Source organism: Cebus imitator, unplaced genomic scaffold (genome assembly GCF_001604975.1).
Source record: "Cebus imitator isolate Cc_AM_T3 unplaced genomic scaffold, Cebus_imitator-1.0 Scaffold397, whole genome shotgun sequence".
Lineage (NCBI taxonomy): Eukaryota > Metazoa > Chordata > Mammalia > Primates > Cebidae > Cebus > Cebus imitator.
Genome location: NW_016107712.1, coordinates 1,322,639 through 1,349,855, shown reverse-complemented (window position 1 = coordinate 1,349,855; position 27,217 = coordinate 1,322,639). Strand labels below are relative to the sequence as shown.

The 27,217-nt window shown below is 35.3% G+C and overlaps 1 protein-coding gene across 4 annotated transcripts in view; it reads left to right on the top strand.

Annotated features, from left to right (window-relative positions):
* BANK1 (B cell scaffold protein with ankyrin repeats 1) overlaps positions 1-27,217 on the top strand; it is a 311,677-nt gene that overhangs the window by 53,990 nt on the left and 230,470 nt on the right. For all 4 annotated transcript variants that reach the window (XR_005196871.1, XR_005196870.1, XM_017508664.2 and 1 more), the window contains exons 3-5: positions 892-1,049; positions 8,602-8,740; positions 19,321-19,460. Coding sequence is in view for 2 of the 4 variants with exons in the window: in XM_017508664.2 (XP_017364153.1) it covers positions 892-1,049; positions 8,602-8,740; positions 19,321-19,460 (437 nt within the window). In the remaining 2 variants the exon portion in view is untranslated. The remainder of the gene's footprint in view (positions 1-891; positions 1,050-8,601; positions 8,741-19,320; positions 19,461-27,217) is intronic.

Genomic DNA, 27,217 nt, shown 5'->3' with positions numbered 1-27,217 from the left:
GCTGGGATTACAGGCACGTGCCACCATGCCCAGCTAATGTTTTATATTTTTAGTAGAGACGGAGTTTCACCATGTTGACCAGGATGGTCTCGATCTCTTGACCTCGTGATCCACCCGCCTCAGCCTCCCAAAGTGCTGGGATTATAGGCGTGAGCCACCGCGCCCGGCCGAGAACAATGTTTTAATGATTAAGACTAAATGCTAAATTACTGTTGCAATTTTTTAAAAACAAAAATTTTAAATCAGATACTCTTCTCCTGGTTTCAAAATTTACATTAGCATATTTCAGTGTTCTTAGTAACACTGCTATAAACAAACCCAATTTATTCGATGTAGATAATTGTTTTCGTAGAATACATTAACATTTTGATGAACACTAGTGTTTTACTACTAAACTAGCATTTCCTTCAAATAAATACTAGATTAATTTATTGAGTAATTATCCCATAATTATGCATTTTGTTTTGTAAAATTAGAAACATATAGGGCAAATAACTAAATTGATTTAAATAGTTCCAACTTAAAATAAATGACCTTAATAATCATAATGGAAAACAAATGGTTTTATGTTTTACAGATTTACTGTTTTAATATTAGAAAAAGTATAAATGGCGACTGGATTCTATTTTTTGGAAAACACTTTACTAGTAGATGAACATAGTATTATATAGTTGATTTAGTTTGGTCATAAAGGTTATAAAACTAGTTACATTGTGAAGCATTATTTTAAATATTAACAACATTGGTTCAATTATTTCAGCTATATTAAACTCAGCTCACTTTTCCCATATACGAATTACATTGGTTGTTCAGTAATTAGTCTTTATAACAATAATGGAAATACTGTGACTTTAGTTATATTATAATCTACATTCATAAAATTTTCTCTAGATTCTGAAGAAGACTACCTTGAAGTCAGCATTCCAACAGACCTACAAGTAAAACATTCTGGGGAAATAAGCGAGAGAAAGGAAATTGAAGAACTGTCAGAAGCTTCAAGAAACACCATGCCACTAGCAGTGGTGCTTCCCGCTGAAATTCCATGTGAGGTCAGTAAAGATACCTTGTTACCTAAGTGACCCCATTGTGTTTTGGTGGTGACTGTTTGTAGAGACAGGATCTCATGATGTTGCCCAGGCTGGTCTTTAACTCCTGGTCTGGAGCAGTCCTCCTGCCTCAGCCTCCCAAAATGTTGAGATTATAGGTATGAGCCACTGCAACCAGCCCAACAGTTATTTTTTAATGGAGGTTGTATTTCACAAGAATGCAAGCTCCAGCATAGCTGGCATTTTTGTCTCCTTTGTTCATGGCTATCCTCTGAACCTAGATAATTAGTAGGCATTTGATATATACTGGGTAATAATTGAACTAATAGGCATTTGACACATAATTGTTGAAAAATTAAATAGTGAAGGTTATATGGAGGCTTAATTTTATCAACTGTTACTTCACATTTTGCAAATAGATGTACAATTGCAATATCTATCAAGCTAATTAAAAGAGGATCTATTTTCCTGCAGGGAAACATACCCTTGGATAGAATTTTAAAATACTTTATTTTTAGGACCACACCAACTTTTCAATGATGAAACTTGTATCAAAGGCTGACATAAAGTGGAAATACCATAAAAGTTAGAAGAGATTGTCCTTCAGGAAATAAGAGTATCATGTGGGAGGATGATTTCTGGGCAGGTGACTGTGGGAATATATGTTCCTAGCATGTCTTCCTCCTAAGTCTTACTTGGAATGAACCGTTAAAATAAGCCTTTCCAAATCTCTGACTACATAATTAGGACAAGAAAAAGATGCTGGGCCTCAGTTTGTGGCATCCTTGAGTAGAAAGAGCCAGAGATACAGGAGAGCCTTCTGGGAGCTGCCTAAAGGAGTCTTTCTGACAGAAGCCAGTGGCAGGGGCTCACTGACCACTTTGGGTGGGTCTCTTGATCCTACTAGTACCAGTGGTCCTGATGGAAGTGGAATATCCTGTGTAGATGGGTATAGTTTAGTTTCCTCACCCTCACTCTGTAGACCCTTACCCCATGCCTGAGCAGAAGAATTGCTGTTTTAAGCTACTTGCTATTAGTTCCAGAGGAACAAAAAATTGTTTTGACACTACCTTTGAGACCCCAGGAAACTGAACTATACAGGTCTGAGGAAACTGATACAGAGCATCAGGCAAAGAAAAATTACAAGTATTCAGAACTTAAAGGAAGGAGATCAGACTAAACAGCCAGAACTCATGGCTCCTGCTGAGTCAGAAACAATGGGAAAGACAGAGAAGAAGTGTATTAAAAGAAAAATGGCAACTACTCTCAAGTAGATGAAGTCAGAGAAAAAAAGAAAACCCTCTGAAACTAAAAGTAGCTCAACAGGAGTTATGCTGTGAGTCTACATAGCTGCTTTTAAAAATATCTGCAACAGTAAAATTTGAACACTGTAAGACCCTTCTCTTACTAAATTTTCAAAGAAAGCAGTCCCAAAGTCAAATCTCACTGCTATCTAAGCAATGATATATTATGTAGATGGCTAGTTAGATAAGGTTTTTTTCAATAGAATTGTTGACTGTTTTTTATTGACATGGATATTATTCTTTCAGACTCTTGGAGTTAAATTATTTCAATATAAAATTTCATTTAGGTACCCCACCTTTTAAAGGATCCTAAACATTTAAAAGGCATACAAAGTTATTTTAGTGCCAGCCTCACATTCTAATTAAAGTAAGCTAATACTTGGACCAAAAATAGTTATCCCTTGCAAGATTTTTTATTCTTAGAACTTACATTTTAGTATAGTCTGAATCCATAAAATTATTGCCAAGCACAATAGAAAAGACCACTTTTATTCACTGAGTGAAAATCGTGTTTCAGATTTGCCACAACTTTCAGCCTGTGTCAACTGTCTGAAAGCACAACCTTTCACCTCAAACACATTTCCAAGAAGTCTTCCAGGTAGTCCATGAATAGAGACCACTTAAGACTGCTGCCTTAAAGAAATGATAGTTGAGGCTTCTCTGTCAACCTAAAAAATCTAGAAATATACACTACTATCTCCGTCATCACCAGGTCTTCCTTAAGATGGGGCTGTTTCACACCCACTTAATTTCCTTTGTAGTTTTGTGTTTCCAGCATCCTAACACTGGATCAACTATAAGTTCTTTATAGTTGCGTAATCTTCATTTTCCCTGATGAAAAGGGAGTTAGTTTAAATTTTTCCTGCTGATGCCTCTTGCTGTGGAATTGCTGAGGTCTATGGATCTGCCTCCTAGAGAAATTCTCTTCTCTGTGCCCTCATCTGTTCTGGAGCATTAACTTTAGTCTATTGTTAATTAAGGCAGTGGGCGCTGTAGCCATTGCCTGTGACCCTTGGAGCTTGAGAATATTGATTCCTTTGCTTTGTCACTCCTCCTAACACTGCTCTTTTCCACATATTTGGATTTCCTAGACTTTTAAAATTTTGTGCCACTTCTCAAACAGCAAAAAAAATATTTCACTTTCTTTTCTAAACCTTTTCCCCATGCACTAGTGAAGCTATCCCTCCACTGTCCTATTTATGTAAGTTAATTGTCTGTGTCTTTGAGAAATACCTAGGTGAGTTTTAGCAGTTCCAACCTGCTTTCTTAATTTGGCCTCCTTGTTCACTTTCTATAAGACTAGCATACTTTTTTCTATTTAAGTATTTTTTGAACTTTGCTTTGTTTATGGGCCAAGACATTTGTTTTTCCTAGCATATGCCTCTTGTTCTCTGTGTGTGGGGGTTAATTGATCATGAGAGATGTGAGTTCTAGATCTCCCAAATGCATCATTATTCAAACAAATCTCCTCCAATTTTATCTCCCTGAAGAAAAATCTACCTGTGAGATATTCTCCCATTGGAATTATACCAATACCAGAACATGACCTTGTCTGTGTTTTTTAGTAACTTCTTTTCCCTGTGCAGTCCGTTACTCTGAAGCCCCAACTTTATAAATTTCTTAGGCAAACACCCCCAAAGCAGTGGCTCTCCACTGCAGGTGATTTTGCCCCTTTCTACCCAGGGGACATTTGGCAAAGTTTGCAGACATCTTTGGTTGTCATAACTGGGGGATTTTTACTAACATTTAGAGGGTATAACTCTGAAAGCTGCTAAACGTCCTATAATGCACACAGTGGCTCCCACAACAATAATGTATCTGGTCCAAAAATATCGACAGTGTCAAGGTTAAATCTGTAATTTTTGTGATCCCTAGTCACAGATTCAGAAATGACTTCTATATTTTTTCAGTGGTAGCTCCATCATAAAGAACAATTAAGAGTGAGTTTATTTTCTTTATCTTGTTTTATCTTTATGCCCAGATCTTTTAATATACCATTCTCCCTTCCTTTTTGTAGAATCTGCCCACTGTAATCTCAACTTTCCTTATCCCTATATCTCTTACTTCCTCTAGTATAATCAATCCTAATTCCTTTATTTGTATTTTATTCTCCCACTGCTGCTATCCTGATGTTAAGTCAGAGACATTTAAAAAACGTGTTGAGTCACTTATTGATTTCTTGAGAAAATTTTATTCTGAAAGTCATCATGCAACCACAATAGACCTTTCAAGTGGCTTTATCAGCATTTGAATCCTTATTAATTTTATTGAATGTTTTTAAAATAAAAATTCTACAACACGGCATATTCCCTCATAAAGGTCTTTATTTTATGTGACCTGTTAACTGACACACTTGAGGCTGAAACTCTGAGTCTTCAAGCCCACATGGATTATGTAATAAGCAAATCTAGAGATAACTTGAGATGACATGAAATAATGTGACTCTTAAGGGCCATAAGAATCTCAGAGATTACCTTTTTACCATTTCATCCCTTGACTCTGAATACAATTTAAAACAAAATGTAACAGAACTACCCACTTACTTCTGACACCAAATCCCGAACTAGTTCTTAGTAACCAGCCTTAACCTAAAGCCCAATCTTGTGATTTAATTGAAAAATACAGTAAAAGCAGCAAAAGGTGATTGTGTGCATTAATGTCTGAAATGTCCATATTGTGAAGTGTTGCCATCTCAGAGGTGAAGTTTTACAGTGACCAAAAGATGTCTCTTTTCTTTAAGTAGGTGGTTATCAAAAACTAAGCTCCATACGGGGACTACTTGGGGAGTTTTCACACACACAAAATAATGTCTGTGTCCTATGTCAGAGATTCAGATGTAAACGCAACATTGCAGATCACAATTTCACCCCTGTTGTTAGGTCTCAAGACTTATGACCAATGTAGCCAAGCTTTAAAGTTTGGAAGTGATAGTCATAACCTTTGTTTCCCTGAATGCTCAGATCCAAAGAAAGGATGCATAGAGGAGTCAGAAAGATTGGGAGCAAAACAATAGCTTCATGAGTGCTAAAACTAAATTTATAACCATTTGAGAGTCCTAATATTTTCTCCATTGAATTAAATTTACTGATATAATTAAAAGCCAATGCTTACTCCCAGAAGTAGAGGAAGCTTTGAGTACTGACAGAGGTATGGAACACAGCTAAGCATGCTAAATTAGAAAATGTCACAATTTGGCCGGGCACGGTGGTGCAAGCCTGTAATCCCAGCAGTTTGGGAGGTTGAGGCGGGTGGATCACGAGGTCAAGAGATGGAGACCATCCTGGCCAACATGGTGAAACCCCGTCTGTACTAAAATTCCAAAAATATTAGCTGGGCGTGGTGGCATGCGCCTGTAGTCCCAGCTACCTGGGAGGCTAAGGCAGGAGAATTGCTTGAACCCAGGAGGTGGAGGTTGCAGTGAGCTGAGATCGTGCCACTGCACTCCAGCCTGGTGACAGAGCTAGACTCTGTCTCAAAAAAAAAAAAAAAAAAGAAGAAAGAAAGAAAATGTCATAATTTTATAGACTTACTCCATCTTAACTTAAAAATATATATACAGAATGTCTTTTATGTGAAAATGTTTTGAAAGGTGCTACAATAATATAAGAAAATAAAAACACCCTTAGGATGTTTAAAATCTAGCTAGAAAGGCAAGACACAGACATGAAAAACTAATCAGGAGTAGAGGGCATAACTCTTAGAAACAGTCAAAAATGATGGTTATGGATATGTAGTGCTCTAGTGTTCCTTTGAAAGTTTTAAAACTCCTTGTGAGCTGAAGTTGCAGAGGATTTTGTGGAGCTGGTGAAACTTGAGTTGGACATTGTTGAAGAGGATAAATATGGGGATACAAAAGGAGAAAAGGAATTAAAAAGCATGCCAACATTTTATTCAAGCAGGCCTGGCTACCTACTTTGCAGTGCAAAATGAAAATGCAAAGTACCATTTTCAAACTATTAAGCATATCAAGGTAATTACACCACAGCATTAAACCAAATACAGGGCCTTTTAAGTGTGGGGCCCTGTGTGACTGTAAGGTTGTGGGCCTGTGAAGCTTGCCATGCCATGGGTACAAATGAAGATGTGAGTGCCTCATTTGGGGTGGTCAGTGTGCTTGTCTTTTGTTTAGAATTTTTCTCAGGAAATGGTTGAAAGGTGGAGTCTTGCCTTCTTTTTTTTTTTTTTTTTTTTGAGACAGAGTCTTGCTCTGTCACCCAGGCTGGAGTGCAGTGGTGAGATCTTGGCTCACTGCAACCTCTGTCTCCCAGGCTCAAGCAATTCTCCTGCCTCAGCCTCCTGAATAGTTGGGATTACAGCCACCTGCCACCATGCCTGGCCAATTTTTATATTTTTAGTAGAGATGGGGTTTCACCATGTTGGCCAGGTTGGTCTTGAACTCCTGACCTCAAGTGATCCACCTGCCTTGGCCTCCCAAAGTGCTGGGATTACAGGCGGGGGCACCTGGCCCTGAGTGGGGAATCTGATGGGTCAGAAGCAGTCTGTTGGCAACTCATGAGTGAGGAGTCAATTGGGTTGATAAAACACCAGGAGAGTGTACATGCACTTGCCAAATGTGGAATGGCATAAGTCAAAGTTAAACAAGAATGGTGCACACACAGAAGAGATCTTGAGTAACTGAGCCCAAGTGAAATGGAAAGACATTATTTGGCTCTTAAAGATTTGAGGTAAAGGGGCAGATATGAGAAACAAAAGGAACAAAAGAACTGTGCTAGAAGCAAGGCCCTGTGAGGAGGAGGTTGCAGATGTGAGGAACAGGAGGGCTTACATTTCTGTTTTTCTGACGTGTTGCCTGGAGCAAGAGCAACAGGTGGAATAGTAGGAGTTCCTTTGAAATAGGATCCTTTCCTGATGAGCACTGAAAATGGTGAGAAGAAGCTTAGTTCAAAATACCTGTGGACAAATATTTGGAAGTATTAGACTCTGGTGGAAAATGCCTGAAGTAGATTTGTGTGTGAGCTGGAGTGATTCTGTAACATCAGCATAATTAGAAACTCTTCGGCATAAAGCATGAAGATGTAAGTTTTATTGGTGAGTAGTTTGTACTTAGAAGAATTTAAATAAGATATTCTTGAAATTAATAACTTTTTGATAAACATGATTTTATAAGACCATATAAATGGGATCCCTGTATTTTTTTTTAGCTTGGAATTGAAACTTAATATGAGTTTGAAAAAAGCTTTTGAAAGGTGATATCTAAGATAATCATAAAAAGAATATGTTGCTTTAGTTTTTCCCTCAGTTTCAACAGAATGATATAAGAAAGAGTGTGGACTTGGAAGTTAAATATTTCTGATTAGTCTTCAGAATGTAATTCTGTATATTAGTTGTCCTTTTCCTAAAAGAGAAAAAGAAATAGGCTTATCCATTTATTTTGGGATGTGTGTATGCATTTCTCTGTCTTTATGTATGTATGTGTCTGTGTTTATCTGTTTCAGTTAGAATTAGAGGAAATATATTTCTATAAATGTGCTGAGTATAATTTCTTGTATAAAATATATAATATTTACTCTTTTCTTTGTATTAACTCCTATCTCTCATTCCTACTATTTTTTCTCAGTATTTTTCCAAAAGAGTCATTCAGTAACCCTTTTTACCTTATACATATAAATTTGGCATTTCCATCTTAATTAAATCTAGAAACTTTTTAGATTTATAACCTTTAGTCAGCTCAAAAACCATCACAGACACTTATAATAAGTAAAGAATAACCGCCAAACTTTTACTACATAAAATATAAAACCATTGGATTTTTAAAAGGAAAACTCATTACATTTAAATTGTAGAATATCTTAAACGTAAACTTTTCAATTCTGTCATTTGTACCTAAAGAAACCAAGTTATATAAAGGTGTAAAAAGAGGGATTTGGGAAAACAATTTGGTTAACAGTTGAATTAAAGTCTTCTGCTGGTCTGTGAAATGATGCTTATACCCTGTGACAGGGAGGCATGTTTAGGAAGGGACAAGAGAAAAAGAAAGAGGCTATATTCATACTGTTTCTCTAAGTTGCAAAACATGGCACTAGAGAGAAAAATAGAGCATACAATAAAAAGAAATTTGATAACATTTAAAATGTAGTGAGAATCACATTTACATATTTTATTTGTGGATACAATTGAAAATACAAACACCATACAAATACAACACTCTTAATTATAAAGAGATGTAATGGGTTCTTTGGTTAATGTAAACTTTTTCAAATACTTAAATGTGTTACATTTTCATCTTATAGAATCCTGGTGAAATATTCATAATTTTGAGAGATGAAGTAATTGGTGATACTGTGGAGGTTGAATTTACATCAAATAATAAGCACATTAGAACACGGCCGGCACTTTGGGATAAGAAAGTCTGGTGCATGAAAGCTTTAGGTAAGAATGTTTATGATTTATAAGTATAAAACATCACCCTGAGTTCCTTCCAATAAATTTATGATAAATGGTTTCACTTCCCTACAAAAACTAATATTGTTCTGCAGGTGTTTCCTGTGTTTAGTTTTCACATACTCAAAGTTGTTATTATTAATCTGGATTTGCAAAGGTAAGAACGTGTAAATTACGAGAAATGAGTTTGTATACTGTGTAGTGAAATGACATTCAGTAACATCATACATTTTTAAATATGTCGGCAGAGAGCACTTTAATATCTGGCAACTACTAAACATATAACTAAAATTGTTTTCTTTGTTGTGACATTTGGATGAGCAATTTATTTTGATTTTTATTAATAAACTTTATTTGTTTTCCTTTTCTTTTTTTTCCTCCAAGTCTTTGGTATATTTTTGTTGCTCTGGAAAGTATTTTTTCCCATTATTTTATCAGTTTGGTGCAATTTATACATATAATCTTCTCATCTTTTCCTCATTTCACTTACAAAGCTAATCATTTCATTATCCAGCTTTGCTTATAGCATAATAAATTGCATCAGATTTAAAATTCCAGATGGACTAACCATATTTGCCACAATGGTTGTACTAAAATCAAAATCTAATATTAATATGATACTAATTTCTGGATATTTTCATATAAATGTAAGACTACATGGTTTTTACATTATGATATCTTTTTATGATCAGAGAATAAAATCACCTTATAAAACCTCATAAATGTGAATTTTATAAAATATTTTGAGACAAAAAGATGCTAAATCTTATGAATTTAAAAATATAGCAATATATTTAAAATTAAAGATCATGTCAAACACATCCTGAACATTTTTTCCTTTTAAAATATAGCTATTATGCGGTTTATTTACAAAACATTTACAGACTTTTGTTTGTTTGGAAAGCATGTGTACCCTATATGGATTTTCTTGCACAACTTAGGCTGCAGTTGGATTATAAAAAGGAAAGACTTCATACCAAACATTTATGAACATTTCAGACACTGCTTTTTGTCATGGATAAGCATATGTAGAAGTGAAATGAGAAAAATTCTGTCTCTTTTCTTGTCTCAATGCTGCCTACTTCATTATATCACATTATTAAGTGGTTTAATGAATAAAATTTTCTAACTAATTAGTTTCAGAATTTAGATTTAGTTAGACTAAAGTCACTATAGAGACATCACTGTTGCAAATTAAGAAGCAATTAAATGATATTTCCCAAACAGCAGATCAAGTAGTCAAAGATAATAATTCACATTACTTAAGAATTTTTGCTCACTGTACCTAATGGCTAAGAACAGTATAAAGAATAAAACATATCAAAGTTTAAATTAATTATAAGAAAAGCAGAAAACAAATATGTCATGCTTTCCAAGATATAACGGGACATAATATTGTCTCCATGATTAAACAACAAATCTGTAGTAAACAGATAAATAAACCACTATCTACCAGCTATCATAATTAAACTTATTTAATTCTTTCAACTGCTGTATTCTCTAAATTGATGAGAAATTTTTTCCCAAAATGTTGGTTGCTATGTAGCAATATTCAGGATGGTTGCATTTACCTGTTTGGGAGTATGGATGGAAAATGCCTCAGCAGAAATAGGCCCAGAGACTTATTTTCTCTGCTTCATGTCACTGTATTTTGAAATGTTTTGAACGCTACTAAGAACAACTAGTAAGAACTACATTTTACATCATGACCCAGTACCTATGCACAGATAAGGAAAACAAAGGTTTTACAAGTAATATTTAGACTAATGGTTTTAGCCCCAACATGTAAAGAGCCCATTTTTACAAGAAACAGCTCAACAACTACAAATCAACCACATTTCTTGAACCTGTTAGAGAACTAAAGTTGCAAAGTGTTAGTTGAAGGTGTGATACATTTTCTCACCATCATAAGGCTTACAGCTGTCACTCCTATAATAAAAGACAGATTAAGAAGAGAAAAGCATAACAAATTTATTTAATCAAATATGTATGACAACCTTCAGAAATGAAGACCCAAGGACCCAGGGAAAACTGTCCGTTTTCATGTTGAGGTTCAACAAAGAATAAACAACCATGTAGAATAGTGAGTGAGCAAAAGAGTATGAACTAGTGGTAACAGGCTTGAGCGGAGGAGGATCCAGTAAGGCCTTCCCCTTCAGATTTTCGTTGGCTTCTCTGTGTGACATGCCTTCCTACCAGGTATGGAGCAGGCTTTCTCTGAAATGAGGATCTTTAAGGAAGAAGAAAGAAGGGAGAACTTTCTTGATTTTGTGGTTTTCTTTGGGAAAGAGGAGTTCTAGTTTCTATGACGCACCTAGGGGAAGAGGAATTCAGGCTTCTATGACTTGATCAGGGGCAGAAAGAACAGTGGGAGACAGGAGGATGGAAGGTCAGAAAGACCTTGCTTCTGAAGCCCTTTCACTCTTCTTTAGCTCAAAGTATGGAGCACACCAAGACGTTATACTATGAGCTCTGACAAGGGCAATTCACTATTCCAAAAGCTGGAGAAAAAGATGAATTAAGAGAGTGCCATTTGAAATCTGCTAAAGCAGAAGCCACTGGAGTCACAAACTGGTGGGAGCACTTAAGTGTTAATTTTGATGAATGTCTGAAAGCTGAGTATGGATCAGTTTGAGAGTGAGAAACTCCTGGGGTCAGTAGTTTTAGGAGGTCCCTATGCTTTTGTAGGATTTACATCCATTAATTCCATCAGGTTCTAACAGTGAAGATCTGAGAAAGAGCCCATTGAACCTCTTTCTCAGAGGAAGCCCATGGAGTCAGAGGAAGAATAATCATTGTGAAATACACCCAGCATGTTTTCCACAGCACAGGCCTACTCTCCAGAAGAAAATACTTCACCAGAGCCTCATTGCAGCTGGAAAAGGACATCATCTCACTATGGCTCCCTCTAGCCTTCGTCTCTCACTTAATGGGGGTTAGGGGAGGCTATGCCACAGCAAAAACACTTGTAAAGTCACAGCCAAGAGTCACTAAAAGAATAAGACTTAAGAATATAGAATGCTTTCCTTCCCCACTACCTTATGGTTACCACAACAGGATTCCACCGTAATGACAGTAGATTATTATTTAAGAAAACAAATACACAAACAAACTTAAAAAAAAAACAAAAAAACAAAAAAACAAGACTCAGACTCTCTCTAGGTAAAGTACTTAGAAAAGTACGTAATAAAAAAGAGAGACAGAAACAAAAATGGTAGAGGAATTTGAAGCCACTTGTACTGATAGCTACAACAAACATTAAATACAATCCAACTCCTAAACAGATTCTTATAAATTCTTTTGCTACACGACTATTTACCGTATGTCTAGTTATAAACCAAACATTGCAAGGCATTCCAAAAGGCAAGATAAAATACAATTTAAAGAGAAAAAACATGCCTCAGACTATAATTAGATGTGACACAGGTGATGAAATTTTCAGAGAGGGATTTTAAATATGGTGAAGATATCAAGGGATCTTATAGAAAAAGTAGACAACATTAAAGAATATATTGATTATATAAACAGAGAGAAATTTTGAGAAAGAATCAATAGGAAATGCTAGAAAACAAAACCACTGTATCTGAAATTTAAAAAGTAACTTTAATAGGTTCATTTGTAGACTTGACAAAGGTGAGAAAAGAATCATTGAATTTAAAGATAGGTCAATGAAAACTTTCCAAACTTAAATGGTAAAGAGAAAAAAGTATTTTTTTTTAAAAGACAAAACATCTAAGAAATGTGTGACAATTTGAAAAGGTATAACATACATGTAATTGGAATACAAGAAGAATGAGAAAATGAAGCACAATAAATATTCACATATTAAGGACAGAGATCAAAACACAGATATAGGAAGCTCAACCAACACAAAGAAAGATAAATATAAAATATTGACACCTATTCATATTACATTAAAACTGCAGAAAACTGAAAAGAGGAAATCTTGTCCGAAGCCAGAGAAAACAAATACCTTACCTGTAGAGAAACAAGTATAAGAATTATGTTGAATTTCTCTTGAGAAATCACACAAGCAAGAAAATAGTAGAGTAAAATATTTTAAGTATTGTGAAAAAAAGAACCCACCAATCTAAAATTCTATATTCAGTGAAATGATCCTGAATATAGAATGAAGAGGAAATAAGGACTTTCTCAAACAGAAAAATGAAGGAATTCATTACCAGCAGACCTGCCCTGCAAGAAATTTTAAAAGAAGTTCCTTGGGGAAGAAGGGAAATAATATAGGTCATAAACTTAGATCTACTAAAAGAAAGAACATCAGAGAATAAATGATGGTAAATGAATGAAGGTAAAAGCAAAATTGTCATTTTCCTCATTTTTAATTGATCTAAAAGATAAATATGTGTCTGAAGTAAACACTATCAATGTGTTGGGTGGTTACAGCATATGGATAAATGAAATTAATGGCAACAATATCATAAGGGACAAGAGGGACTTAGGTTTGTGAAAAATGCATATTTCAGACTTTAGGACAATCATTAATTTTTTAAAAAAAGCTATAAATGGCAGGCTAACAGGAGAGAAAGGGAATTATATACAATTTTCAAATAATTTTGCGAAAGAGCAGAAAAAGTTGTGGTGGAGAGGGGGAACAAAGAAAAATGTAGGGAATTTAAAAAATTACAAGTTTAATAGATATAACCCAACTACGTACTGAAGCCAAGTAGTAACTGCTTAAGCTTAGTGAATAGTCTAAGAACACCAATTAAAAGACAGAGATTGCCAGAATGAATAATAGATGCAACAATATATCATCTGTAAAATCTCAGTTTAAATACTAAGACACAGGTAAATAAAAAATGAAAGGGTGGAGCAAGATTGGTGCAAAAGTAATTGTGATTTCGCCAATGGCATTGAAAGTAATGTAATGTAATTGGAATACAACAAGAATGAGAAAATGAAGCACAAGAAATATTCAGATATTAATGACAGAGATCAAAACACAGATACACCAACCTAATACCATGCTAACACTTCTCAAAGTAGAGCTGGAAAGCTGTACTAATTTCATACAAAGAAGACTTCAGAAAAAGAACAGTGATCATGAATAAAGTGGACCATTACATAATGATAAAGGTATATTCTCCAAGAAGACAGAAAACTCTTAAACATGTACACACTTAACAACAGTGTCAAAATAAGTAAGATGAAAGCTGCTAGAATTGAAAGCAGCAATGGACAAGTCCACTATTCTATAAGATTCAAACACTGTCTTTCAGTAATTAATAGACCCAGCAGACAGAATATTACTAAGTGAATTGAACTGAACAGCATTATTAATCAACTTGATTTAATTGACATTTATAGAATACTCCATCCAACAACAGTAGAATGCATGTTCTTCTGAAACTCATTTGGAGCATTCGCCAAGATAAGCCATCTGCTTCATCTTTAAAAAATACTCTATTCAATATAAAAGAATAGAAATCATACAAAGTGTGTTCTCAGACCACAATAGAATTGAAATAGAAATCAGCAACAGAAAGAAGTTGGAAAATCCTCCAAATTCAGAGATTAAATAACAGGCTTCAAAGGCAAAATTAAAATAATTTGAAATAAATTAAAATGCAACTTAACAAAGTTTGTGGAATGTAGAGAAAAAGTATGTACAAGGAAATTTTTATCATTAAAAACCTATAATAGAAAAGAAGAAACATAAAATTAATAACCTATGCTTCCATCTTAAGAAATTATAGAAAGATGAGCAATTTAAGTGTAAAGGAAGCAGAATGAAATAGATCATAAAAATTAGAGCAGAAAACAATGAAATGGAAAATGAAAGAGAAATTTAACAAAATCCAAAGCTGGTTCTTTTAAAGGATCAATAAAATTGATATGCTTTTAGCCTGGTTAACAAGAAGGAAGAGAAAAGACACAAATTACCAATATCAAGAATAAGATAGGGGTCATTACTATTGATCCATGAATGTGGATTATAGAAGGATAATAACGAGTATGGCTATAAATTTGATAACCCAGACAAATGGACAACTTCCTCAAAAGACATAAACCGCTAAAAGTCACACAAGGAGAAATGGATAATCTGAAGAGGTCTGTGTCTCTAAAAAATTGAATTATTAATTGTTGGCCTTCCATAAAAGAAAGCACCAGTGCCGGATATTTTCAGCTGGTAACAATGTAGAGATAACAAAAATCATGGTGAAATCTTAAGATGTTCTTTTACTAAGCAGCATCTTTCTCTTCTGGCACATGGAAACATCTTATCCTGACTTTTTTATTTGAGTAAATATCTTCTAGTTTTGCCATCTCCCCTTTCCTTTCAGCTCTGTAACTTACCACACGTAAAATTAATTTATTTTCTAGAAATCACACCCACCTAATGGTGTCCATAGGTTTGTCACTGACAGGACTATTTTGTGCTAAACCAATTTGAAGTTACTATAGTCTTAGTTTTGTAAAAACTTATAACAAATATATGTGAAACCATTAAACTAGAAATACTGACTAATTTTACACAGAACGTAGAGAGTATTCCTCTGGTACTTAACAGTACAGTGAGAAAAAAGTTTAATGCAGCAGGAGCACAACCAATTAAAAGTTGAATGAAATGCATAATGTATACACAAATTTATAGAATTTCTTTATTAATTAAGAAGCTGCCCTGGATAATGTAAATTATAACTTTATATTTTATTAAAAGAGCATGAAAAATACTCCAGGATATGCCAAATATTATGCTGAACCTGCTTAAGAAAATAGTAACAATTGATAATAGTTTTTTATAATATCATAATTTGGGAAAACAATTTTAACCTATTTTATATTGATATTAATTTTTAGGCATAACCTAGATTTTGAAGCCCCTTATCTTTATTTAATAATACCTTATTATTATTATTATTATTGAGACAGAGTCTTTCTTTGTCTTCAGGTCAGAGTGCAGTGGCACCATCTCTGCTGTTTGCAATCTTCGCCTCCCATGTTCAAGCAATTCTTCTGCCTCAGCCTCCCGAGTAGCTGAGATTACAGGCGTGTGCCACTGCACCCAGCTAATATTTTTGTATTTTTAGTAGAGACAGCGTTTCACCGTGTTGGCCAGGATGGCCTCGATCTCCTGACCTCATGATCCGCCCACTTCAGCCTCCCAAAATGCTGGGATTACAGGCGTGAGCCACTGCATAATGATAATATTCTAATCCAAATAGAGCCATGTTTATTTCAGCTCTTGTGGAAACACTAGTGGGATCATTTAAGGTTTACCATATGGGAAAAGGCTAAAATGGGTTCAAAAGGAGCACAACTTCTCAGACAGTAGTCATACACAGAAAAAAGAGCTCTAAAATTAGTAGATTTGTGAAATACCACTTTTATAAAATTAGTGAAATATTGTAACTGTTCAGAAATACCTTCAGATTATATTTTTCATAAATTACTTTGGTTTGTACCTCATGTAGGACAGCTCACTTAAGTATAGAGAAGGGGAAGATTAACAAAGACGTTTTAATGTCTTGGAATTTGAGATCTGAAACGATGGGAGTTAGGAGTTCCATTTTTCCCTCCCATTCTGTGCCTGTTTTCCTCTTTACGGGTGTCTCAGTGATATCGTTGTTTGGTTTGGTGATCTTGACCTATATTTGTGTGTACTTACAGGGTTAGGTGTTGCTTGACTACTTTAGATAGTAAACAACATTTAATTTTACTCTCTTCTATTTGAGTCCTTACATTAATTGATTTTTATTTTTACTGAGAAGCTGTAAAATACATTCATTTAGTGAACCAAAATTAAAGTAAAATAATGCTCCAGCAGTACACGGTACTGCTCATATAAAGGTCAGTTCAATAATATATTATTGAGGAGGCCCTCCAACCAGATGAATCTATAAGGCATTCCTCTGACATTTAGTTGGGTACAGTAATTAGATATTGATCTAATAACTGCCATTCAACAAATATGAGAATGTATACAGCAAATACATTACTTTAAAAGGCATCTCTTTGGAGGATTACTGTAAAATTGACATCATTATCTGTAGATTCACTGGTAAAATTGAGTTATCTAAGGACACAATATATGAGAAATAAATCAGTTCAGTTTCATGTTAGATTCTTAAAAATATATGGAATATTTTAGCTACTCTGCATCAAAAACCCATCAACCAAATCTTACCATATACCTCCCATGATTCATTGCCCAATTTTCTTTCAAAAGGTTAACTCTCCATGGTAAAACTCATCTCTTTTGTGATAAACAAAATTAATATCTTCTTTCAAAATGATTTTTATGACATAACATTTAAATTTAAATTTAAAATTATTTTTATAAAATCTACTGAAATTGATTTCATTTGACTCCAATAACTCTAGAACCCCTTTACCATATGCATACAGCTTTAGCTGATGAGATGTGCTTTAAAACTTTCATTTTTTTGTTTTTTTGTTTCTCTTACATTCTCTATTGGGTGGATACTTCTTTGGGAAGAGAGAGCTCCTATTTTTCTTCTTTTATTTTTAATTATACTTTAAGTTCTGGGGTACATATGCAGGTCATGTAGGATTGTTACATAGGTATACACATGCTATGGTGCTGCATCCATCCCCCTGTCATCTACATTAGATATTTCTCCTAATGTTATTACTCCCCAATCTCCCTACCCCCTACTATCCCTCCCCTAACCCGCCCCAACCCCCAGCAGGCCCAAGTGTGATGTTCCCCTCCCTGTGTCCATGTGCTCTCATTGTTCAACACCCACTTATGAGTGAGAACATGCAGTGTTTGGGTTTTTTTTGTGTGTGTGTCAGTTTGCTGAGAATGATGATTTCCAGCTTCATCTGTGTCCCCACAAAGGACAAGAATTCATCCTTTTTTATGGCTGCATAGTACTCCATGGTGTATATGTGCCCCATTTTCTTTATCCAGCCTATCATTGATGGGCATTTGGGTTGATTCCAAGTCTTTGCTATTGTAAATAGTGCCACAATGAACATATGTATGCATGTGTCTTTATAATAGAACGATTTATAATCCTTTGGGTATATACCCAGTAATGGGATTGCTGTGTCAAATGATATTTCTATTCCTAGTCCTTGAGAAATCACCACACTGTCTTCCACAATGGTTGAACTAATTTACACTCCCACCAACAGAGAGCTCCTACTTTTCTACATCCATCTTCTTTATAATACAGGCAAGGCATCTAGCCAAACAATATGGGAGGAAGAAATTTCAGCTCCTTGACCTAGTTAAGCTTAAAATTGCTTTTGTTGCGTTTAAATTTCCTTCAGCAATATTATAAGAAGTCCTTCAACAGCTTCATGAGATAGAGTGAAATTAATACTTAAACCTTAAGAACTTATTAATATTCAATGCTCTTATATTTAATGACTTATTCCTAACCCCAGATATTTGAGTGACAGTTTTCTGGGAGAATTTGGGAACTGTCTCCATTAAATTTAAAACTCTTAAAATTTTTTCCACAAATAAATTTAAAGAATTACATTTTGTTTACTTTTCTTACACTAAAATACAATAACGTTTTACTGAAATGATTGTTTATTGATATTCTTTCATAGAAAGCCCTAAATTCTTATATAACTTTAATTCTGCTCATATATTACAATAGAATTCCTAATGTAGCATATGATTCACTTTGAACAATTTGTTCTCAAAAAGTCTTTGGATGAATATATGATGTAAATAGTACTTCAGTATCCATGCACTAAAACTTGCCTTTCCCAGGGTTTTTCATTGTAGTCAATTGAATACAAGTTATATAATTTAAATCAGCTGTACTCTTTCAAAAACACAATTTTGAGAAAATTGCCTGTATTAACTGAATTCTTTTCATATGATTTATAAGAAATACTGGTCCAGGAATGGTGACTCACACCTGTAATCCCAGCACTTTGGGAGACTGAGGTGGGCAGATTAGAGTTTGAGACCAGCGTGGCCAACATAGTGAAACCTGCCTCTACTAAAAATACAAAATTAGCCAAGCGTAGTGGCAGGCACCTGTAGTTCCAGCTACTCAGGAGGCTGAGGCAGGCGAATCGCTTGAACTCAGGATGCAGGGAGCTGAGACCATGCCACTGCACTACAGACTGGGTGACAAAGTGAGACCCCATCTCAAAAATAATAATACTTAATTCTTGATAAATGGCTATACTTTTCCAAATTCTAAAGAATTATATAAGGATGATTATAGATTATTACAAAGAAAAGTTATATTAGTAAATAAACAGGGACAAATAATTTAGTGCTTTATTTTATTGTTATTTTAACATGTTTTTATATTTTAAGTTTTTTTATTATTGAAGTTCAGGGGTATATGTGCAGAATGTGCAGGTTTGTTACATATGTATACACATGCTATGGTTGTTTTTTAAAGCAATTAAGTCCAAAATTGTACATTTCATTTTGTGGTTCCAACTACCGAGAATTTTAAAAAACGATTTTAAATGCTAGAGATTAGTAAAAGTGTTAGAATTTTTAAAAGCTTCCTTTATATTCTCTAGAAGATGTAATAGTATGAATATGCATTATAAAGTCTGCCCCTAACTCTTGTCTGTTTTTTTTTTTTTTAAATAAGAGTTTCCTGCTGGTTCAGTTAATGTTGATGTCTACTGTGATGGAATCATTAAAGCCACAACCAAAATTAAATACTACCCAACAGCAAAGGCAAAGGAATGCCTGTTCACAATGGAAGATTCAGGAGAGAGTTTGTACCAGGTGAGTTGATCTTTCCATGAAGTTAATCATAATGTAAGAAGAAGAGCTAATGAAGGATAAGAGGATTCATGCTTTGGTATAAGTTTGAATGTTGATTGAATAAGAATGAATTACACCAATCAATAGGAAGGGAAGAAGCAACCTCTGTTGTGCAAAAATGCAGACTAATTACTTTGCCTAGGTCAAAAAATCCAGACAATGTCAATGGAAAACAGCTTATTAATTACAAGGTAGCCATTGTGATGGGCTCATTTTAAAGCCGTTGCATGCAGATAACTAGAGAATAATTAGAAAGAGCTCCTAAGAAATGAATTTCTTCTTTATTCAGACCTGCATAACACAAAGTAACATGAAAGTCAAATCATCTATCTGATGCTTTGAGATTAAGGAGTTAGACAAACCATAATACCACCAAAAAGGAAATGTGTGGTGTCAATCTAGAAATTGTCACTTTCATGTGCACACTTCCTAGCTTAGTGTATATTTTTCTTACTTTCATTTATTATTGTTATCTGATTGTGAAAGTTATTTTTTGTTTGTGATGTTTTTTAGGAATATGTGCTTATTCCATCAAATTTTGGGAGTGAAATAAATGTCATTTCGGTTTATAACTACTTGATAATTAGAATTTTAACTTTGTTTAATTGCCTCATTTTTTTGTGTGTGGGTGAGGGTAGAAGAAGTTAGAAGTGAAGAAAGGAAGTTGAAGTATTCAAATTTATCATAAAATATACTTTAAGTTTTTTAACAAAACCGTCAGTGATAATGTAGCTGACAAGTTGTCATCATGCTTTATGTGTTTAAACTAGTTTAGAATTGGAGGATTTGTTATTTCATGTGATACATTTTTCTATTAGACTTTTATTTTTGAATTACATGAAAGACATATTTTAGAGCAATGGAAAACGTAAACGTGTCTTATAAAAGGACAGGGGACAGGGAGGGAAATAACTTGTCAAACTGGAGAGTCTGAGGACATTTGACAAAATGTCTATATTGTAATTGCAAAGCAAGTAAAAAAGTAATAGCTTGAAAAACAGATTGTTTCATTTTCTTGTGATAAGTCCACCTTATCCTGTACTTAAAAATTATATTCATAACAAAAAAAGATTCATAAAGATAATATATTGCATTGTGGCTATTCAGTCAGTTTGGAAGTAAAGTGGTCCCCAAACATATTTTCTGTTGGTCTTTCTGTTGTGGGAGAGGATCTTTGAACGTAGTGAAAATTAAATGTAATTTATGACTCCTAGACAATTTTTCAGGATGCTGTAAATATGCAAGTCATGATTTCTTTTACAGATTCACATGAAAACAAAAAGTGATTTTCCTAGTTTTTAGATAACTAGAAAATACCATTTCATTGTTAACTTCTGTACTGGAAATGAGGGGGAAAGAAAGGGTCACAGCTGTATTTAGGATTTTTCTCTACCACCAAGCTCTGATGGCCTGGAGAAGGGACGATGGTGGGCAGGCACGGTATGATTCAGGTTTTAGCATCAGGAGAGAGCCATTTTAAGTCTGAGGTCTGGGTACTGACGGACAGAATTATGCTAACTTGGTGACAGCAGACCATCACACGGCAGGGAGATACATTAAGAGGTTGTTTATGTAATTTAAGGCAGGCTTAAAAATTTTGCAACTGTCATGTCATTGTGGGATTAGATAAAACAAGTTCCGAGTCTGGGATCTCAGTCCAGATCAAGCTGTACTATAACAGGCTGGAAAGAAGGAAAGGCTGCACTTCAGTCAGTCTCCTAATATCTTGGACTAAGTATGACATGGGGTTCATCTAAATCTGCTAGCATTTGGACCACACAATGGCATTTGTATCTGTGAATTCACTGAGAAGGTGAAAAGAACACTCTACTCTTGAAGAAGAAACTGCAGAGGCATTGCTGTGATATATTTTAGACTTGTTTGATCTCAAAGAAGGTGTCCCAACCCACACTGTGCTTCTCCTTCAGGGCATTTAGTTTTCCTTTCTGTATTTGGCTTTGCTCCCACATAGACTATGCATTTAAGAAATTTTGTGGTCAGGCACGGTAACTCACACTTGTAATATCAGCACTTTGGGAGTCCAAGGCAGTTGGATCACTTGAAGCCCGGGGTTCAAGACCAGCTTGGCCGACAATGGTGAAACCCCATCTCTACTAAAAATAAAAAAATTGGCTGAGCATGTTGGAGCATGCCTGTAATCCCATCTACTCAGGTGGCTGAGGCAAGAAAGTCCCTTGAACCCAGGAGGCAGAGGTTGCAATGAGCTGAGATCACACCACTGCACTCCAGCCTGGGTGACAGAATGAGTCTCTGTCTCAGAAGAAAACCAGCATTTTACATTTTTTTCCCCAGGATAGAACATTTCAGTAATTGTTTCTTTCACAAGCTATTCTGCCATATTAAGAAATGTGAATATTTTGCCCATGGTTCACGCTGAACATCTGTACTGAAATCACAATGTACATTGTAATTTTATTTACTATAGTTACTGTTTATATGTCAGAATATATCCCAGAAGATTTGAATTTTTAAAATAACCTACCTACTTAGCTGAAATAGTATATTGTAAGAACTTTCCTGAGTTTTCCAGTAAATTTTAATGGCAAATATAATTTCAGTAATCCTAAAAATTAGTAATAAGATCTTTCTCATAACCATTTAAAAGCTATTGAGCATGTGATAACATGAACATTGTGTGAATGTCAGGAAAGAATTATTAATCAGAAACCTGTGGGGTTTATGTTTTAGCAATTGTTGAGTTTATAATAAGAGACTTTGTATTATCATTTAAAAGAAACTGGGAATATAGCAAAATGAGCATTCTGTGAATTTGAGAAAAGAAATAATGAGAAATCTGTTTTTCTAATTTAATTTGTAGTGAGATCTATTAGGTTTTAGAAAACCTAACCTGAATAGTTTAGTTATCTATCTGCTTCTTTAATCATTTCATCTTTGTTGGATAAATACGAAATCCCAGAACATAGCCTCATAAAGGTGAAGTTTCCAGAGCATCACTTAAAACAGTGAATATAAGAGAGATTCGAATGAAAGAAATCCAAAGCCCTGTTTGGGATGATAACTAGAATTGAAGTGCTAGTGTTAGAAATACTGGTACCTCCTTAAATAGGAGTTAAATACTAAGATAATTAAAACCTTTGAGACTTTCATCCTATTTACAAAAATATCTTTGGGAAATAATAAAGTTAACTTTGTAACTAGATAACAATATAAAAGAAAATAGGCCAGGCGCAATGGCTCATACCTGTAATCCCAGCTGTTTGGGTGGTTGAGGCGGGTGGATCACCTGAAGTCAAGAGTTCGAGACCAGCCTGACCAATATGGTGAAATCCCATCTCTACTAAAAATACAAAAATTAGCCAGGCATGGTGGCAGACACCTGTAATTCCAGCTACTCAAGAAGCTGAGGCAGGGGAATTGCTTGAACCCAGGAGCTGAAGGTTGCAGTGAGCCAAGATCATGCCATTGTACTCCAGCCTGGGTGACAGAGTGAGACTCCATCTCAAAAAAAAAAAAAAGAAAGAAAAAAAGAAAAGAACATCAAAAGACTAAAAGAACACAGCAATTATTAATTTAAGTAGCAAGATTCTATTCAGTAAAAGAATTTTGAAATGATATCAAATAATTCTTCTTAGTTATATTGCTTATTAGTGAAAAGGTATCTTTATTTTGCATATTTTTATCTCTTTGGATATTTTATTTTATACATATTGAAATATTATTTTCATATTCATGTCAGGTACACCTTATTTCTGTTTTTATTAAATTGTATGTATTATTCAATCTGCGATTTGCTCCCTGCAAATATTTGAAACAATGTAAAGCAGATGGGGTTTGAGTAAGGAAAGGTACGGACTTAGGGAACTCTCATTGTGAGGAATTTCTCGTTGTGCTTCTCTCTGTTAATAGTTTCCTTAAAATTAATTTCTTCATTGCATTAAAGCTTAGATGTTAGCAGTTGTCTCCCTTAAGGAATTCTTCAGGAGATTCTTCCCATGGAGAGATACTGGTACCTCTCCTGTCTTTCAGAAATGCTTTTAGGTGTCTGTCTTTCCCAAAAGCTTAATGGAAACCTTCCTTCCTCTTCACCAGCTCCGATTGATAAGAGGTACAAATGCATCTAGTCTCTAAGCTTTACCATACATCAGTGTTATCTGGGATACTTCCTTGCTATAAACTTTTAGTGGCTCACTGGATAAGAAGGTTCAAACATCTTTGAATGGCACACAGACTGCAGATTCCGAAGAGTTTTCCAGAATCGGCTGCTTTCACAGCAGCATCTTTTCCATGTCTTCATAACTCTCTGATTCCTATGTTCTAGGCACTAGAGCATATTGTGCTGTTTTCTTCAGCCCTCTGCCTTCTTTAGTGCACAAGCACTGTGTTTTTCATGTTTGCATGCCCAGTATCAATTGCACAACAACTACCTGATACAAGGGGGCAAGTAATATTTGTTGTTTAAAAACTGGGGAAAATAGAAGCAGTTGCTTTTTACAGTGCTAATTGAATAGATAAGTGAAAAATTGTAGAATAGGTATTTAAATAAGGATAGAAAGTGAGAGGAAAGGGTGGAGCAAATTGGCAAAATAGAAGGCTCTACCAATCATACCCCCTGCAAGGTCACCAATTTAACAACTATCTACACATAAAAACACCTCTATAAGAATAAAAAATCAAGTGAGCACTTAAAGAATCTAGTTTAACTTTGTATCACTGAAAGAGACATTGAAGAGGTAGGAAAAAAAAATCTTGAGTCAACAATGCCATCCTTCACGGATCCTCTGGGAGCAGATGCGGTACAGAGAGTGCTTTTGTATGTTGGGGAGAGGGAGAGCACAGCAATTGTAAGGCATTGAGCCCTGAGCTGCCCTATTATAACAGAAAATATAACTGGACCAAACTCAGCTGACACTCACTGTATTAATCCATTCTCACTACTATAAAGAACTACCTAATACTGGATAATTTATCAAGTAAAGGGGTTTAATTGACTTACATTTTTTGTAGCTGGAGAGGCCTCAGGAAACTTACAATCATGGTGGAAAATGAAGGGGAAGCAAGGTACATTTTACATGGTGTCAGGAGGTGGTGGGGGGACTGCCACTTATTTTTAAACCATCAGATCTCATGAGAACTCACTATCATGAGAATAGCACGTGGGACAAACCATCCCCATGATCCAATCACCTCCCAGGGAGGGATCCCTAGACACATAGGGATTACAATTCAAGATGAGAATTGAGTGAGGACACAGAGGTAAACCATATAACCCATTTGTGGAGAGAGCATGTAAACCAGCCCTAGCCAAAGACTTATTGATTCTAGCACTCAGAAGTTGGTAGAATCAACTGCAAACCTTTCCATTACTGGCTAAAGTGCTTTGTGGCACAAAATAAACTTGAAAGACAGTCTAGGCCAAAAGGATTGTAACTGCTAGGCAAGTCCTAGTGCTCAACTGGGCCCAGAGACAGTGGACTTGGGGACACACAACCTTCTGGAACACAAGCTGGAGTGGCTAAAGGAGTGGTGGTATCACCCCTTCCCTAACCCCAAGCTCAATGGCTCGTGGCTCCAAAAGAGACCCCTTCCCTCTGATTTAGGAGAGGAAAGGGAAGAATGGAGAGGACTTTGTATTGCATATAGGATATCAGCTCAGTCACAATAGGATAGGACACCAGTCAGAATAGGGAACCCACTGCCTTGAAGGAAAGGATCCAGTTCTGGCAGCATTCATCACCAGCTAACTGAGAGAACCTTAGCCCTAAATAAACACCACTGATATCCAGGTACTACATCAAAGGCCTTTTGAGCCTCTGAAACTTGCTGGCTTCAGGTAAGACTCATCAAATTCCCAGCTGTGGTGGCTACAGGGGAACACTTTTTTTTTTTGCGAGGGAAAAGTAAAGGGAAACTTGTCTATCCCCAGGTCCAAGTGGCACAGGACAGAGAGAGGGGTTGTTTGGGCCAAAAAAGGGAAGAGAATAAGAGTCTCTGCTTGGTAATCCAGAGAATTCTTCCAGTTCTTATCGAAGACCATGAAGGTAGTACCTCTATGAGTCTGGAAGAACCAGAATATTCCTGGGCTTGGGTGTTTCCTAAAACAGATACAGCTTAGATCACAACACATCAGCCTTTTTAAAATCTGGAAACCCTTCCCAAGAAGGATGGGTACAAACAAGCCCAGACTGAGAAGACTACAATAAAAACCCAACTCTTCAATGCCCATACACAGACAAACATCTGTAAATATCAGGACCCTCTAGGAAAATATGACTTCACCAAATAAACTAAATAAGAAACCAGGGGGACCAGTCATGCAGAAACATACATATGTGACCTTTCAGAGAGCTCGGAATAGCTGTTTGAGGAAACTCAAATAAATCCAAGGAACACAGAGGAGTTAAGAATTCTGTCAGAGAAATTTAACAAATAGACTGAAATAATGAAAAAGTGTAAGAAGAAATTCAGGAGCTGAGAAATGAAGTTGGCATACTGAAGAATGCCTCAGGATATTTTAATAGCAGAATTGGTCATGCAGAAGGAAGAACTAGTGCACTTGAAGACAGGCTATTTGAAAATATACAGTCAGAGGAGAAAAAAAAATAAGAAGAAACCATGACATATACCTATGGTATCTGGAAAATAGTCGCAAATGGGCAAATCTAAGAGTTACTGGCTTTAAACAGGAGATAGAGAAAGATACAGCAGTTTATTCAAAGGGGTAATGACAGAATTTCCCAACCTAGAGAAAGATATCAATATCCAAATATGAGAAGGTTATAGAACACCAAGCAGATTTAACCCAAAGAAGACTATCTCAAGGCATTTAATTCACAAACTCCAAAAGGTCAAAAATGAGGAAAGTACATATCCTAAAAGCAGCAAGAGAAAAGAAACAAATAACATGCAATGGAGCTCCAATACATCTGGCAGCAGACTTCATTGGAAACTTTATAGGCAAGCAAAGAGTGACATGACATATTTAAAGTGATGAAGCAAAATAAAACAAAACAAACAACTTTTACCCTAGATTAGTATATCTGGCAAAAATATTCTTCAAATATGAAACAATACTTTCCCAAACAAACAAAAGCTGAGGAATTTCATTAACATCAGAACTATCCTATAAAACATGCTAAAGGATGTCCTTCAATCAAAAAGAGAGGGATGTTAGTGAACAATAAGAATCTGAAGGTACAAAACTTACCAGTAATAATAAGTACTCAGAAAAACACAGAGTATTGTAACATTGTAAGTGTGATGTGTAAACTACTCTTATTTCAACTATAAAGACTAAATAATGAACCAATAAAAAAATAATAACTACATGTCTTTTTAAGACATAGTCTAATAAGATGTAAGTAGAAACAACAAAAAGTTTAAAAGCAGGGGATGAACTTTAGGTGTAGATTGTATTAGTTTTATTTTTTCTTGTATATTTGTTAGTGTTAAATTATTATTAGTTTTAAATAATGGGGTATAAAGTACTACTTGCTTTGGGAGAGAGAGGCAGGCAGATCACTTGAGGTCAGGAGTTCAAGACCAGCCTGGCCAACATGGTGAAACTCCATCTCTACTAAAAATACCAAAATTACCCCAGAATGGTGGTGGGTACCTGGAATCCCATCTACTTGGGAGGCTGAGGCAGGAGACTCGCTTGAATCCGGGAGGTGGAGGTTGCAGTGAGTCAAGATTGTGCCACTGCATTCTAGCCTGGATAACAGAGTGAGACTCTGTCT